The 17,921-nt window shown below is 38.3% G+C and overlaps 1 protein-coding gene and 1 pseudogene across 1 annotated transcript in view; one reads left to right on the top strand and one right to left on the bottom strand.

Annotated features, from left to right (window-relative positions):
- Spta1 (spectrin alpha, erythrocytic 1) overlaps window positions 1-17,921 on the bottom strand; it is an 86,433-nt gene that overhangs the window by 10,854 nt on the left and 57,658 nt on the right. Inside the window, exons 37-43 of the mRNA XM_008840868.1 lie at window positions 15,687-15,807; window positions 15,005-15,126; window positions 13,612-13,744; window positions 6,769-6,867; window positions 4,825-4,987; window positions 4,152-4,228; window positions 1,676-1,885 (exon numbers count right to left, since the gene is read on the bottom strand). Of these exons, the coding sequence (XP_008839090.1) occupies window positions 1,676-1,885; window positions 4,152-4,228; window positions 4,825-4,987; window positions 6,769-6,867; window positions 13,612-13,744; window positions 15,005-15,126; window positions 15,687-15,807 (925 nt within the window). The remainder of the gene's footprint in view (window positions 1-1,675; window positions 1,886-4,151; window positions 4,229-4,824; window positions 4,988-6,768; window positions 6,868-13,611; window positions 13,745-15,004; window positions 15,127-15,686; window positions 15,808-17,921) is intronic.
- LOC108491207 lies at window positions 10,951-12,350 on the top strand (annotated as a pseudogene).

Below are 17,921 nucleotides of genomic sequence, written 5' to 3'. Positions count from 1 at the left end.
ATTTTGTAAGGAGATACATCTTAGCTCTGGAAATTGTTATTGAATATGTCAATGCTGTTGTAATGAAATACCTCTTCTAATTATGTGGTTATTAAATAATAAAAAAAAGTTGAAAAAAATATTTTTAAAAACGCACTGCTTAAAACCATTTTCCTCACTTTGATCTACATCCTATGCATGTTCTTATACAGTCTAGAGCTCCCCACATCTTCAAAGGACTTTGATTTTGTATTACTGAAAGACAGGAAATACGTGGATCACTCTAAACAGCAAGTGATAAGAAGCACCACACTGAAAATGCATCCTAGATTTTGAGTCAGTAGACTGCACTGTTAACACGATTTGTCTGAGCAAATATGAAAATGAGCTTGCTTCCCTGAAAACTAGTTTGAAGAAACTTGACGTAAAGGGAGAGGGGATAGAAAGTTATTATATCATCATCTCTTATCCTATACCAATTCCAATTATTGACATGATAAAATAAATCAATACAGAGAAAGTTAACAAAATGGAAAAAACTGATAGAATACCCTATATTATCTCAATATTATTATGAATTGATTGAATATTTTATAATGAAAAATAAAATAACTTGTACACAGTAGGAATGTCAAGTAACTTCCCATATAAGGGGTGTGTGTGTGTGTGTGTGTGTGTGTGTGTGTGTGTGTGTGAAGCTGCCAAACTAATTGTTTTCATTTTCCATCTAAGATTTCTTTCTGTTGTGCTTATGTTCTTCAATAAAGCAGGAATTATATGAGTTTCTTTAACTCTCTGCCTTAGATTACCATCACATACTATTGTTTTTCTCCTTTAGAAGTGGCCAGTAACAGCACTGATCACTGTGGGCTCCTTTCTTTTGTGATGATGAGGATCAAACCCAGGGCCTCTGCATTTTAGGCATGCTTCCCGCAGCTGAGCCACACCTACAGTCTTTAGTTACCTTTTATAAGTTATTCATTTATTTATTTTATTATTTTAAAAAATATTTTACATTTATGAATATTGTATGTGCATGTATGAAAGCATACCCATGCATACAATGCACACGGAGGCCAGAAGAGGGCATTGGATCCCTTGGAACTGGAGCTAAAGACAGTTGTTAGCCACCACATGGGTGCTGGGAACTAAACCCTGGTCTTCTACAATGGCAGTCAGTGCTCTTAACAGCTAAGCCATCTCTCTAGCCCTGCAAAACAAAGTATTGCTATATAGCCTAGTCTTTTCTTGAACTCTGGATCCTTTTGCCTCTGTCTGAGGGGCCAAGGGACATATTCAAGGCTGCCTTCCTAGGAAAGGTTGATACAAATTAAGAACATGCTTTATGGCCACTTGTTCAGTTCTTCTTTTATTGGGTTGGAGAAATTTGCGAAGTTTAGTTTTGTGTACAAAGGCTACCTGCACTCCTGCTCCATCCACGCCCACACTGCATGTGCCCGACTTCCACATTATAAATAAATCAAACAAGCCCCCCCAAATTTCTTATCAGTTTAATAAAGTGAATTTTCTTTTGCTCAGTAAGAATGTTTCTGTGATGTCTTAAAACAACTATATAGTTTCCAAACAGAGTTTTCAGTAAATGTCTGACTTCTATGGTTAACAACCACATCATTGAGGCCTTATCATTCCTTATTGTTCCCCTGTCTGCTCCTCAATCCCTTTCCACCATCCTAACCTTCTGTAAAGGCAGCTGCTTCTCCAGCAGTTCCTGCCTGTGAGCTGCAGAGGCCTCCAGGAGCTGCTCCCAGCGCCTCATCAGGGCTGCATAACGCTCCTCAATGGCTTTGGTCTGACTGTGCTCTGCAGCCACCAGCTGGTCCTTGAGGTCAGTGATCTCAGAAAGCTGCTCTTGCTGGAAGCTCTGAAGGCTGGCATCCAGTGTGTCCTGAGAAGACCAATGAGGAGCAGTGAATGGGAGTAGTGCAGCTTCCAGAGCTGGTCACACCTGTGTACGATCAGATTTTTATCGTATTGTAAGGGTTAGTATTGTCAACTTGACAGGATCTAGAATCACCTAAGAGAGAGGCCTCCAGACACACCTATGAGAGACCATTTAGCCTCTGGACATGGTTGTGAAGAATTATCTTGCAATTAATGAGACAGGAAGACTCAGCCACGCTGATTGGTATCATTCCTTGGGCTGGGATACTCGGCTATACAGAAAGGAGAAAATGAGCTGCGCACAGGCATTCATTACTCTCTGCTTTCTGATTACAGACACCATGTGTCCAGCTACTTTAAGCTCCTGCTGTCTTGACTTCCCTTCCATGATGGGCTGTCTTTGAACTGTGAGCCTCCTTTCAAGTTGCTTTAGTCAAAGTATTTTACCACAGCAACAGGAAAAGAAAGTAATACACTTGAAAAAAATTAAAAAGGCTAAACAAGATGGCTAGGATGATGGGCAAGGAAAAGAAAATACAATTTAGACACTTAGGCGAACATCTGAGATTAAAATTACGGTTATGTTGCAGAGTATCATATTTTACAGATTATGTGTTAAATATAAAATTGTTAAGAGTATATTGGATCATGATATTTAAGATTTTTATAATCAAATTGAAATTATTCTTAGAGAACTCATACTTTCTGAACTTTCTTGCATCACTATAATTTATTCTAACTAGAGGCAGTGCTTTACTAGGGCACTTGAATATACATAAACTAATGAAACATCCCCTATAAATGCCTATAAATGTCCTATAAGTATTAACATTTGTAGAAATGTAAACAACAAAAATAATCACAAAACAAATTGGTGTCCATCAACTGATGAATGGATAATGAAAGTATGGCACATATATACAGTGAAATATTATTTAGCTGTTAAGAAAAATCAAATTATGACATTCTTAGGTAAGTGAATAGAACTGGAAACAATCATCCTAAGTGAGTAACCCAGACCCAGAAAAACAAAAGTTGTATGTTCTCTCTCATAAATGGACATCAGCTTTGAATCTTTTGATAGGGGTGTTGCAACTGGAAAACCTTCAAGATAAGGATATTAACAAGGGATGATGGGGATGGTTCATGAGAGGGGAAGATAGAATTTAGCAATATAAATGAGAAAGGGGAATAACAGATAGGAGAGGTTTAATCGGATGGGGAATGGGAAGCTAGGACAGAAGAGGGAGTAAGAGGAAGGATAACCAACATAAAGGCCTTTAGAAAGAGCCACGTGGAGGCCTATTATAAAAAGCTTCTTTCAATATATACACATATACATACAAAAAGGAGTTTAAATGTAGCTACACGATAACAAAGTTCCAGTGGCCCTAGTAGATTCCACAGGCTAGCAAATGAAAATCCCAGTGCTAGGAATGGACTCCCTCTTTTACAGTTATCAACCAGAGAGTTGCATAGATCCTCAAACAATACTGGATACTGCCACTGCAGTTGGTTACCCACCAGAACTCAATGCTAAGACACTAGATACCGGAGTAGCAGAACAAACAAGAAAGTAAGCTGGTACTGACTCTGGAGCTACATCTCTGCTGGTTAGTTTTCACAGCCCTAGAAGGTGCTATGTATATTGCTCGCAGAGAAATGTAATCGTCAACCTTACACTTATCCATTGCTGCACAAGCATGAGGACATAGTTCAGATCCCCAGAGTCCACATCAAAGCCAGGCAAGTGTTGAAGGCACCTGTAACTCCAGTACTGAGAAGGTAGAGCTCAGATTCTTGGAGCAATCTGGCAATCTAGACTAGCTGAATCAGGGGACACACATCTGTGTGTATATGTGTACAGGTTAGAGATTGACATCAGGTACCTTCCACTGTCTCCCCACCTTATTTTTTGAGACAGGGGTCTGTCACTGAACTTGGAGCTTAACTCTCTGAGATCCTCCTATCTGCCTTCCTAGTGCTGTGATTACAGGAGTAAACCACTATACCTGGCTCTTTACATGTGCTGGGAATCTGAACTCAGGCTCTCATACTCGTGAAGCAAGCATCTTACCCAGCAAATAATTTCCCCAGCCCTTTATAAATTTCATTATCAAATACTTAATTGTAGTAACAAACATGATCTAATTATAGGAATGAACAGAATACACAATTAATAGAATATGAGAAGAGAGAGAAAGAGAAAGAGAGAGAACAATTTATAAATCTTGGGCCTCCCTGGCCACCTTTAACATGGCAGCTCTCACCTGCTTTGCCAGGAGTGTAAGGAAAGCAGGAAGGTCTGCACCATTGATCTTGTTCTTTAGGCTTGCTTCCTTATCACCTATAAAGCAAAGAGAGTTAGGAGGGAATGATTAGATGATTATTCACAGTAGTGAACCAAGAAACCTCCCAATTCTTAAAATAGAAGGCACATTGTAATTTGGAAGCAGAGGAAACAATGGATTGCCTTTTTATCCTTGAGTTGGAGAAAACTGCTACTGCTAAGGTCAAAAGAAATTCTGAATCATAGAATAAAAGATAACAGAAGATTGGACATGCATTATTAACATAAAAACATGCTATAGCTTGTTTCCTAGAATATTTTATGATAGATTTATCTTTCTGAATGTCTTACATGAAATCACCAATCCTTAAGAATTGTGTTCTGTGGAATTATGGTACTTGCCGTGTGTGTGTGTGTGTGTGTGTGTGTGTGTGTGTGTGTATGTGTGCTCACAACCTTGTTATGTGTGTGTGTGTGTGTGTGTGTGTGTGTGTGTGTGTGTGCGTGCGTGCTCACAACCTTGTCCAGAAGGAGCAAGAATGGACTCCTGGATGCACCTCTTTTCCCACGGTGTAGGAAATGCCATCCCAGATGCCATTGTTCAAACGGGACTCATTGGTATTTCTTTAACCAAAGGACCCTGGTCATCATACCTATCCAGGACTCCACCACGTCAGCTTTCCAGTTAAACTTCTGAAAGGCATGATCATCTTCCAGTTGCAACTTCCAAGCAGCTATTGCCTTAGCCAGAGAAGGTGCCTTTTCATTCAGAGCCTGGATCTTGGCAGAAATCTTCTCCTTGTTCTGAGTTTCCTCCTGTGACACCAAAGTTGAGAGAAGGAGGAGTTATATGAACATGCTGAGGAGTGTCCAGCAAGAAATTTGGATTCCTCCTACCAGTAAAATTCTTTCATCTTGGGGGTTGGAGAGCTGTCTCAAGTGGTTAAGAATACTGACAGCTCCGTCAGGGCCTGGGTTCAGTTCCCAGGACACACATGGTGGCTAACACCTGTCAATAACTACAGTTACAGGGGATCCAATGCCCTCTTCTGGCTTCTATGGACATTGTCCGACATGAGTGCACGTGCATGCATGCCTGCATACTCATACACATAAAGATCATTTTTAAGTGAAGTTTTTAAAAAGCTCTTAACTCTTATCCAAAACACATAAATGCTTTCCTGTAGATCTAGTGTAATTATTTCATCTTTCATCCATGCTCAAGAATGTTATTTCCACTCCAACATTGGAGCAAACCTGTCATATTTGTCTATATAAGTGTGACTTTCTTGGTGCAAGCTTCTACAAAGTGTAGAGTCATATGTTTAGGGGTCTTCATATGGTACTCACGCTAACGAGATTTTGTCAAAATAATGTAACCAACAGGTTCTACAGAGGTTCCGATGCTGCTCTTCTCTAAAGAGGGTTGGAAGAAAATGTTTTTAGGTTCCTGGAGTACTCTGTAGCTAATGCCAGTTTTAAGATTGTTGGAGCACCAAAATGAATTTTTAAGGAAAGGTGAAAAGGTTACATATAGAATCCTAAAGAAATAATTTCTGGAAAAAAGTGAATGAGTGAATAATGAATTGCTGGGGACCCCAAGAAAATTCTCCTTGGAAGAGGTTATTAAAATTTTGGCCAAATTTTGTAGAATAAGAGACTGAAGAGTATGTGTCACTGGAAAGGCTATATTAAACATCACCCACTCATGACTCAGGGGCCATTGCAGAAGAGGAGGGGTTGGTGCATTATCATAAGGAAACAGAGTTTCCAGGCCTCTGGGAACTTGCTCATATGAACTTAAAGCAATGATGTCAGCATGCACAAGACTCGTGCACACCAAGCCAGACAAAAAAACAGCATAGAACTGGGACAAAGGGCAGGAGATCCCAGCCTTAGCTGAAGAACTATTGGTAGCTGATTACTGCTGGGTGAGGGAGATTTGTTCTTCTTTAAGGGAGTGACTCTAGATAGGCTGACCATGCTCTTGTGGATTAACTGGCACAGAGAGATATCTGCATATACAAATTTGATGCCATAATCCTTAACATATATGCAGAATGTGTGAAATCTGGTGGGGGTGTATAGGAATGTGTAGATAGGGGAGGGGGATATATTGTATTAAATGCACAAAAATTCAGTTAAAAATACACATTGAGGGCTGGGCATGGTGGCTCACACCTTTAATCCCAGCACTCGGGAGGCAGAGGCAGGCAGATCTCTGTGAATTCGAGGCCAGCCTGGTCTACATAGTGTCTTCCAGGACAGCTGGGGCTACAGGGAGACTCTGTCTCAAAAAGACAAAAAAAAAATACACATTGAGAAAAAGTTCTCTGTATTAGAGACTGAGTGTGGTGGAACATGTCTTTAATCCCAGAACTTGGGAGGTAGAGGCAAGTGGATCCCTGTGAATTTGAAGCCAACCTCTTCTACACAGGGAATTCTAGGCCCATCAAGAGCTACATGTCTAAACAAAATTTCTGTATATAATTTAATTTATTGCCTAATTATTTTTATAGGTAATTTTACCACTGCTCATGGCTCTGTATTTGTGCCAATCCCTCTCAGAAAATGACTTGGAACCCTGGGCAGCTCACCTTACAAAGAATGTCTTCTCCTTGTGCACACACATTTTGAACCCGGGTCTCATGGACAACAAAGTCATTCTCCAAAGCTTCATGCTTCTTCAGCAAACTCTGTATAAACAATTTAGCGAAAATCAGGATGCACAAGAATGAAAAATCTGTCTGTCCATATCAAAGTCCACTGTGTGTTACTGACCAGGGGTGCTCCAGCTAAATTGGCTGACTAGATGAATGTTCACTTCCTCTGATGCAACTATACCAAATTCCTCTCTCAAAACCTTTTGCTATTAAAGAGGATAAACTTGTTGGAAAGAGAGAGGAACAGTTCAGGTGACACAGTTTCTGATCTTCCATGTTACCTTATATATTTTTTAACCTTTGGAGTGAGATTTGATCAAGATGTCTACATACTGAGATGCAAGTCTACCAAACACTGCATCTTTCAGAAAATGTTAAGTACTAAGCACTCCCAAACTAAGAACTGATTCTCAAGGCAGGAGTTAAGGACAACATGGAGGTGTTTTTTAATATCATTCCAAACTGTCTTTGATTCTGATTGCATTCTGAAAACATGTTATGTGTAGCTAGAGAAATGGAGAGGAAGTGGGAATGGGACATGGACCACATTTCTTGGTCTTCCTTTGTATTTCCATCATACACACACATACACACACACACACACACACACACACACACACACACACACACACCATGTCTCATTGCCACCACTCCTACAGCTGCCCTGCTGATTTTTTGTGTTTCCCTTGTCATACGGGCATGTCACTAATGTTTTTCTCCCTAAATAACATAGTAACCAAACAAAATGAAGAAACCAAATTCTATCACTGATATACCATTTGTGAAGCATATCTGAAAATAAAAGAAATTTCAATGTACGATGTTCTTAGGTATTAGAATAAATGGTTACGCCTTTAAAAATAAAATGGGAAGTATTACTTTTTATATTCCTTTTATTTTGCAGAAACTGTAAATGGAAATGTTATAAGGTTGAATATCTCAGTTAACCTTGAGTTTATGTAAGTATACTGTTTGAGATAAAATTTCTTTAATGTCTTTGTCTTCTTTCCACAAATAATACATTCATAAATGAGAAAAAGAGGCATTAAAGCTAATGTGTCATAAATTAAAACATCCTCAGAAACTCTAGTGAACACTTCTATGAGAATATACTGCATCATTCAGAATAAATGGATAGTCACGTGGGGATAGAATCAGAATTCAGAAACCTTGAACAAAGCAAATCCAGTACCAGATTAATTCAACCAAACATTTAAGTTAGCAATGTCAATCCATATCAAACTTTAAAAATTGAAGAAAATTAACATTCCAAATCTCTTTTATGTGGCAAGCATTATTGTTACCAAAGTTAGATAAAGATATTATAATAAAAAACATTGCAGGGTAATGTTCTTGATAAACATAAATGCAAACTCCTCAACAAAAACAAGCAATTGGTCATTTAGAGGTAAACATTTAATTTTGCAAATATATGTTATAAGAAGTTGATAAAATATTTTATGATGTTTGGGCTAAAACAGTCTCATTTACTTAGCTAGCTTTTAAATGTACACCTTTAGATGTCCAGTCATCTGTAATACTAACGGAGCCTATTTTCTATAAGCCTATATCCTGAGAAATACATACTTTTTAAATTAAGACATTTTACTCTGTATTGATAATTATATTTTTATTTTGTATATCTTTGCAAATATTTAATATATTTGTTATAAAAAACATAATAGTCATGCAGGAAAGAGTTAATAAAATGTCTGTAGACATTTACAAAATTACATTTTGAGCAAAATTACGTTTTGCATTTACAAAATTACATTCAATTTGAGCAATTGAAGAATGAAAGATAAAATGTGGGAAAATGGTAATGAAATAGGAAAAGAGATAGAAAATTCTTAGCATTTTTAATGTTCATCACCAATAAACTAATGAGAAATCATTAAGGAATACTTTCATGTTATGAATTTAGCACAATTCACTATTGATATTGTTTTATGTGTTTCAAATAAAATATAGAAGTTTTTAAAAATTCAAACAAAGTTGATCCAACAGTAAATGAAAAAGGTTAAGTCACATATACAACTGGATTTATTCCTCAGGCACAAGGTGGGCTCAACACAACACACTGACAAAAGCAAAGATAAAAGAAAAATCATATAAGATCTCAAAAGTTGTAGAAAAAGTGTTTGGCAAAATTCAGTATTTTTTTCATGATAAAAACTCAAATGAGAAACAAAAGAAAATTTCCTCAACATAGTGAATTCCATATACCAGACCAAATAGAGAAAACTGGAAGTTTGACCTTTAAAACCAAGAATAGGCTAAGAATGTGCACTTTGGATACTTTTAGTCAACATAATACTGGGAGTCCTAGTGAGAGCAATTAAACAAGAAAAAAATAAAGCACATGATCTAAATAATAAGGAAGAAGCAAAATTGCCTTTTTTGCAAACAAAATGAAATTACACAGAAAATACACTAGAGATTTCATAGAAAATGCTAAAATTACAGACAATAAAACAACATATAAAATCACCTGCCTTCTGGGAAAGGGAGAGTCAATTTTCTTTAAGGATGTGGCTACTAGTAGGTCAACCACACTCTAATGGATGCCCCCAAGGCATATACAGGCAACAAAAATTGGAGTCAATGAATTATTTCAAAAATTACAAAAGGAGATGAATTTGGGGGGTAGGGAGGTGGGAGAAATCTGGGAGGAGTAACAAGGAGGAGGTGGGAGTGAATATGATCGAAATATATTGCATGAAATTCTCAATAATTGAATTATTTTTAAAATCTGTATATGGGCCAGTGGAACCTCAACAGGTAAAGACTCTTGTTGCCAACACAGCCTAAGTCTGACCCTGGATCCAACATGGTGGAAGGAGAGAACTGATCCCCACACCAAGTTGTCGTATGACTTCCACATGTGTGCTGTGGCATGTGTATGTATATGTACATGTACACATACACACACAGAATAAATGAAATAAAAAGATTTTTAAACATTACTCACATTTATATATGTTAATAATGAGCTACTTGAAAAAGTAATGAAGAAAATAACTCCTTTTATAATCACATCAAAAACATTAAAACACTTGAAATTAAGTTTTACCAAGGAAGTTAATAATATACAGTGAAATCTAACTAACAACTACATAAGAAACTAAAGGCACAAACACAGTTCTAAAGTCTAATAACCACAATGAGTGGCACAGCAAACTATCTCTATTGGTGCAGTAATGGCACTTTTATCTGGGGGGAGGTAATCAACAGCTATCTAATTGAACTTAAAAGCCCTCTCAATGGGAGGGAACTCATGGGTGACACTGCAAATAGAGCCAAATACACATGACTGGAAAGGTCATATATCCTAGAGAAAACCCTATCTCTGGCATATCTCTAGACAAATGAAATCTCTTACTGTACACTAAATATGGATCCTTATATTTACAGACAAGTATACCATACACCATTTACCAAAAAAGCTTCTTTTGCAATAGATGGAGGCTATTGAAGAGTTCCACAAATGGTCAAGCACAGAGAATATACATTTGAGAGATTCCCAGTCCTACGTGACACATTTGCAGTTGAACCTCTACACCTAAGTCTCATGGAACAGAGTGAAACAGGGGGTAGAGAGAATACTAATGCATCCCTCAACTCTCACAGCGAACCTTCCTCATGTAACAAAGTTTGATGCACACAGAGGCCACAACTGGCCAAGTTTTACAGAGTAAGAGGCTGAAGAGTGCATGTCCCAGAATTGGACTCCTATATTAAAGCTCACCCATCCATGGCTCAAGGACCATTGTGGAAGAGGAGGCAGAAAGACTTTAAGAGTCAGGGTTGGTGCATAAACAGAAGGAAACAGAGTCTTCCAGGCCACTGGGAACTTACTCATTTGAACTTGGAAGAGTGGCGACAACATGCAAAAGACCCATGCTGACTTAATCAGACAAAAACCCACCATATAACAAGGGAAATGGCATCAGGTCTCAACCCTAGCCAAGGAATTATTGACAACTGATTACTGCTGTGTGAGGGAGAGTAGATATTCTTTAAGGGAGTGACTCTAGCTAGTTTGACTAGACTCCAGTGGACAAACTTGTACCCAGGGACATCTGGGTACAAATGCTTGACCAGAGAAGACTTAACATGTATGACAGAATGCAATACTCTGGTGATTTAATGGTAAGAGGGCCTATGTGGGGCACGAATGAAGAAAGGGGGGTCTAAATTTGATTAAGATGTATTATATGAAACGCACAAATCCACAATAAAAATATTTTAGAAAATATTTAATTGTCATGTGGTGATTGTGCATGTTTTGTGGCCTCTCAAGACATATATAGACTAGAAGAATAAAAATGGTATAAATGATAACAATACTCAAAAATATATAGATTCAATATAAGCCTTATCAAAATTCTTAGGACACATTTTACAGAAATAAGAAAATCAATTCTAATATTCCCATGGAACCAGTAAAGACCACTAACAGCCAAACCCTTCCTGACAAGGAAGAACAAAACTGGAGGGATCACAATTCCTTATTTCATAAACTATGTCACAAAGCTATAGAAATAAAAATATTATGGTACTAGCATAAAGAAAGGGGTAATGGAGAGAGGAGAAAAGGTATTCCAGAAAAGAAAGAAGACATATACAGTCACCTGGTGTCTGTAAAAAATATACAACAGGGAGAGGATAGCCACCTCAAAAAATAACACTTGAAATACAACTACTCTTGCAGAAGAAATAAGTTGGATTATTATCTTGCACTGTATCTAAAAACATCAACTCAAAATAGATTAAAGACAAATATAAAAAGGTAAACCTATGAATATCCTGAGAGATCACATAGAGGGAAAATAATCAAGACATAGTTTTGGCAATAATTACACAGATATTACAGCAAAAGCACAGGTAACAGGGGCCCAAAATAGACAAGCGGGACTACATCAAATCACAACGCACTGCACAGCAAAGGGAATCATCAACAGAGCACAAAGGCAGCACGCAGAACTAGAGTTAAATATGCAAGCCACTTATCTGATAAGGGTTAATTTCCAAAATACATAAAGAACTGCTTCAACCTACTACTGAAATAAGTAGATAAATATATAAATAGAAACTATAAAGAATGTCTGAGTGTCTGACCTAGGCCTAGGGAAAAGGGGCCACACAGATATGGGCAACCGTAGAAGCCAACAACACTCTGTTCCTGGGCAACCTGGAGACAAAGGTGAAAGACGAACCCCTCTTCCAGCTGTTTCACAAGGCTGGGCCAGGGGTAAAGGTGACAGTTCCCAAAGATGATAATGGTAAACAAAGATGTTTGCATTTGTAAATTTCAAATACTATGTGATATCTCTTCCTTACAGGATGAATTTACTCAATGGACTCAAACATTTGGGAAAGCCCATCAAAACTCAGATTAGATTGGGAAGTAGTTTTGCTTCTCTGGAAGTTGGTGTATCCTAGTCTGAGCATCATGTTGGAAATTCCAACCTACTTCCACGTCTCCTAACAGCAGGTATGAAAGGACTGGATAAACTGACTCCATCATCACAGATAACTCAGAGATTGTTCTCTCCTCCAGAAGATTATCAGTGACAATCAGTGATGAGCAGTGCATTCAGACAGATGCCACGTGTAGGAAATTTGGTTCACACCTTGTCCTTTAAGGACAACAGCGCTCTGCTCACTGAGTTAACAGACTCCTGACATTTGGCTCACTAAGAATTAACAGACATTTTTGGACTTTGCTGATGCAGAGGCTTGACTGAGCGAGAGTCTGTTCCCAGGATGCTTGGAAGACTATCAATAAGGCATCTTTTTCTGGAATGGTAGGAACAAGTTGTCATGTTCCTCATCCTGTTTGTTACTGGGCCAATCACTGCTGCCTTGGGCAAGCTGTGCTGTTTTCTTACTATAATAATGGAAAATTTCTTATATGTTTTGCACTGCTTAAGCACTTATCCTATTTAAAGTCTGTGAACTTCTAAGCTTCCAACAAACGCTCCCAAGAGTGCAGTGAAAACACTTCTGAGCAGCAAAGCCAGGGGTCATCTGGTTTAATCTCAGTTTCTCGGCACCAATCAAATGGGGTGTCTACAAAAGTTCCATAAAGATCATTTAAAAGTGCATCTCTAAACTATATAACTATTCTGTTTAATAGGCATCATAAGAGATGGAGATACAGCTCTGCAATTAAGAGTATTTGCTGCTCTTGCAGAGGATTGGGGTTCAGTTCCTGGCACCTTCATGGTGTCTTACAATTGTCTATAGCTCCAGTTTGAGGGGATCTGATGCCCCCATCTGGCCTCTGTGGGTACCAGGCAATGACATGATGCACTTACACACATGCAGGCAAAGCACTCATATACATAAAATAAAAATAAATATTTTTAAAAGCATGCTAAAATTCTTCTTTTAGTGAAATTATGTATTTTAGAAGCTGCAACCAAACGAAGATTTCTTTTTTAGAATAGCTGCAACACTGAGACTTGAAAGAATCTTTAAAAAATCTATGGCCCCCTAAGGAATCAAACCTGTAAGGAAAGTTCTTTCATCATGATGCCTTTGATTCAGGCAGCTCACAGCTCACGGGTTAAGAATTGAGTTTTGCTTTCATGCCTGTTGGGCTCCATGACATGAGACAAGCCAGACTCTAATTTCTCGTATTTAAAGAGAATCACCCATGCTTCCCTAATCAAAGAGAAAGGTTCTAACACTACAGGCAAAAACACTACATTTTTAAGAAAATGCCCAAATGAAAGAAAAGAGAGCTCAATATTGTCGACTTGTTCTCACCTGCGTAGCAGCCAGTGTGTCTCCAGAGTCCCCACGGGTGACCATAGCATCCTTTTCACCTATCCACGCTTCCTCTTCCTCAGCATTCTCCATGAATTGCAGGTACTGCAAAGACTCTTCCAACTGCACCCCTCTGTACAGGGTGGTTAGCCACATAGAGGTAAGAAAGAACGGGTGAACAGTGGGATTGCATCATGGTGGCACAGTTCCCTCCTGGTTCTCAGGACAACCACAGCTGAAGAACACAATATGTGTTCCTAATGGCCAATAGAATTGATATCCTGTGACATGGAAGAGATTCCTGCCCTAAAAGTTCACTTTGAAATATCATCTGCTCTCTAGGAACCTTTGCTGAAGAAAGGAAACCCGACCGAAGCAAAAGACAATACCGACTTTGGGGTTGGAGCGCCTTCACAGCGAGGCAGTATCTCTTTTTGTGTCAACCACTGTCCTTCTTCTTATTTGATAAAGGTAATTGCAAGGCTACAAGTTCCTTTTTATTCTCCAGAAAGGAATATCTTCCACAACTTATGTGGGAAAACTTCACAGAGGACTGTTTTTTCTAAATTATATTTTTATTGACTTTCTGCAAATTTCATATATTTTGAACATATTTAGATGCCCTCCCTATCTGCACCCCGCCAGATTTCACTTACTCTGGCATATATAAAGGTCAACTGAGCCAAGTTTGTGTCCCCAAATGTCCTTTGGTGTGGGTTCATCCACTAGAACCTGGTTAACCTACCTAGCATTGCATACTTAGAGGAAACCAATTCTCCGTCTCCCAGTAGTTCTTGATTGCCGGTAGTTCCTCAGGTAAGGTTGGAGCGTCTTACCTACTTCTCCACTTCTATCCTGGGATTCTGTATAACTTCAGCTTGCATGGGTCTTATGCATGCTGCTACCATTGCTGTAAGTTCATATAAGTATCTTCCCAACTATCTAGAACACTGCTCCATCGTGGTCATCCACCACCTCTGGCTCTTAAAAAATTTCCACTGCCTCTTCCACAATGGTATATATCCTTATATTTACAGACAAGTGTACCTCTCACCATGCATCAAAGAAGTTTCTTTTTGCAACAGATGAATACTATTACAAAGTTCCAGAACTGGTCAAATGCAGAGAATAATTGCCTATGAGGTGTCAGGCCTAAGTGACATATTCACAATTCAATCTCTACACTTAAGGCTCAGGGAACATAGCAGAATAGGGGGAAGAATGAATATGAATGCATCTCCCAACTCTCACGAGCAAGGATTTGTTTTTTTATCAGATAGAAAAGGTAGTCAGGGACAACAGTCTATGCTGAGCCTGCATGTAAGTATTTTCCCAGCATCAAACCAAATCTCCAAACCTAGGAGCATCACTGGGCTTTCTGTCCCCAACTCACCGAGCCTTGGCCAGCTCTTTGAGTTTCTCCCAGTGCTGGACAAACTGAGCCAGTCGTTCCTGGATCTCCTCTTGCCCCATGGCAGCCTTGTCTCTCAGCCTCTCTGCCATGTCCAACACATTCTGAAGAACACATATTCCATGTTTCATTATCCAACAGTCCTCTCCCCATTCAGTCGTGATTTATGCCAATGCATATTTTCTTTCCTAGTGTCCAGGCTATCCATGTGCTCATGGGACTTGATGTGGTCCTGGAAATGCTATGCTATCAGGATGCAGGAAGCTACAGCAAGATCTAACATACTAAACTTGCCTAAATCTTTTCACAAATATCTCAGCAATCGGAAAAGACTATTCCCTTTGTTCTGCTTTATGAATTATTCATAGCACAGGGAGACTCTGCTGCCAGGACAGATATAGAGTTATCTTTACCAGATAGCCCAACTCACATTCCAGCTATCAGTAGTGACTATCCAGCAGTGTTCAGAATACTCTTTGCAGGTAAAAGTATGGCTTCCTGTCCTTCTGGATACAAAATATGCACAAGAGAAGAATTCTTCTGAACCCTGTGAGTAGCTCTTTCTGCACACTACTTTTGCATTTTAGCATTGACTTATCTAACTACAACAAAGAACTGCTACTAGATGATTTCTGTCTCTTCAGGTCTTAAATTCGAAGCATACCTGGACTGCAGGTTCATGTGCTACTAGCTCCCCCTCTAGGCGCCTGTGCTTTTTCAGTAAGTTCTGGACACCCTGAAGATCCCTCCCATAGTCTTGGGAGCTCACTCGTAGCAATTTCTCCCTAGAAAAAGAACACAGAAAATTAAGAGATTAGATATATGTGAGGTTATCCTACAAGAACCTTCTAAGCATATGTGTGTGGGGAGCTGGTGAATTCTGGTATACTCTTGTGCCAGTATCAAAAGATAAGTAGCAGCAGAAACTTTAAGAAAAACTTCTGATTCATGTCAATACAAATTGAAATAACATACTGATATTCACCGTGCACACAGCTACAGAAGCCTCCTGAGTATTACCTATTTACCTGTGTATCACATCGTTTTTCCTCAAGAACATATGCTAAAGTTTTTCTTTTGTAAAACTATGAAAATTAGGGAAAGATGACTCACAGCACTTGCTCTTGCAGAGGACTGATTTCAGTTCCCTGCACCCACATCTGGTTGCCCACAACTACCTGCAACCCTCCTCTGACCTCCGTGGGCACCAGTACACATGTGCCATATATCCATATGCATATACACATATTCACATGCACATAATTAAAAATAAAAACAAATAACTTGCAATATGAAATTTACATGAGATTTATTATTTTATTGTTTTTTATTTTTGTTATTGCAAAGCCAATTTATTTATTTGCATTTTTTACTTTGTTAAGAGTTTCATACATTAATGCTATATTTACATCATTTCTACACCTCCCTCTCTCCCTTCCAAATCTTCCTCCATTTTCTCCACTCCCTCTCAATTTTCTGACCACTTCTTTAATTATGATTATTATTCATACACATATATATATATAATCTATCATCTATCATTTATCTACCTATCTATCTATCTATCTATCTATCTATCTATCTATCTATCTATCTATCTATCTATCATCATCTATCTGCAACCAGTTGAATCTTTTAGTGGTGACAGTACAAACATGTATTTAGGGCTAATTACTTGGAATTAGGTAAACTATCAGGGAGCTCGGCACTAGAGAAAACTGATTCTCCCCCTCAGCAGCTATTGATTGTCTATAACTCTTCATCTAGAGGCATGAATATGTTAAATTTCCATGTCCATGTGAGGATGTCAGCTGGTGCTGTCACTGTGTAGATATGACTTAGGCAACCATATTGTTGACATTTCATTAGTGCAGCTTCCATTTCGTATATTAATATTAATAATAATAACTAAGAATAAAGCTTAGTGATAGCCTAGAGTTTAATCCTGAACATTAACATATATATATATATATGTGTGTATGTATGTGTGTACATATATAATAATTTTATCTATAATGATCATAATAAATCGGTAATGTAGAAGTAATGGGAGTTCAGGTGGCCTCCAAGTATAACATGTTTGAATATCATCATGAAGCAATGTCAAAGACATCAAGATAATGATATTTGAAACTACTAAAGATGCCTTAATTTATGCCTTATAAACTATATTTCTTTATAATTCCTTTATTGCCCATAACAATCAGCATATTTTTAGAAGAAGTAATGTTAACAGGTTAATTATAAAGTAGGCAAACTGATGATTTCCTAAGATGTTTCCCAGTTATATACCTTTTTAGAAATTTGTTTTTAATTTTATGTGTAGGACTTTATTGCCTGCATGTATGTGAGTGCACCTGTGTCGTGCAATGTCACGGAATTCAGAAGAGGGTTTCAGACTCTGCTGGAACTGGAGTTAAGGATCTGTGTCCTCTGCAAGAGCAGTCAATGCTCTTCACCACTGAGCCATCTCTCCAGCCCCAGTTTTAAACTTTTTTAAACAAAAATGTGGTTATCAGTGAAAGTATGGGCGATATTGTGCCATTTTATCCATCTGGTGCCCTCTTCAGTGTCATGTACATACTAGATAAGGAAACAAGAGGCACAGTGTGATCTGTTGGGGAAGCTGCAGATATTCTGCTCTCTAGTACAATTCTTATTGAAAACAAATACATATAACATCTGAATTGGATTCCCAGTGTGTAGGCAAACAGCTTCTCCTCTCTCCTCTGCCTGCATCTGCTGAAGGGAAACAATAAAATCAATGTCCACTGTAGACTGAGGTAGATATTATTAAAAGGTAACATAAACATAAAAAACTTACAAATTATTTAAGCATGAATTTAAGACTGATCGATTGCCCAGTCTACTCTCCAATTTCCCTCACAAGTTGATGATA

Source organism: Nannospalax galili, unplaced genomic scaffold, assembly GCF_000622305.1.
Source record: "Nannospalax galili isolate Female #2095 unplaced genomic scaffold, S.galili_v1.0 scaffold579, whole genome shotgun sequence".
Lineage (NCBI taxonomy): Eukaryota > Metazoa > Chordata > Mammalia > Rodentia > Spalacidae > Nannospalax > Nannospalax galili.
The sequence above is the reverse complement of the archived record's forward strand: the minus strand, read 5'-3'. Positions and strand labels throughout refer to the sequence as shown.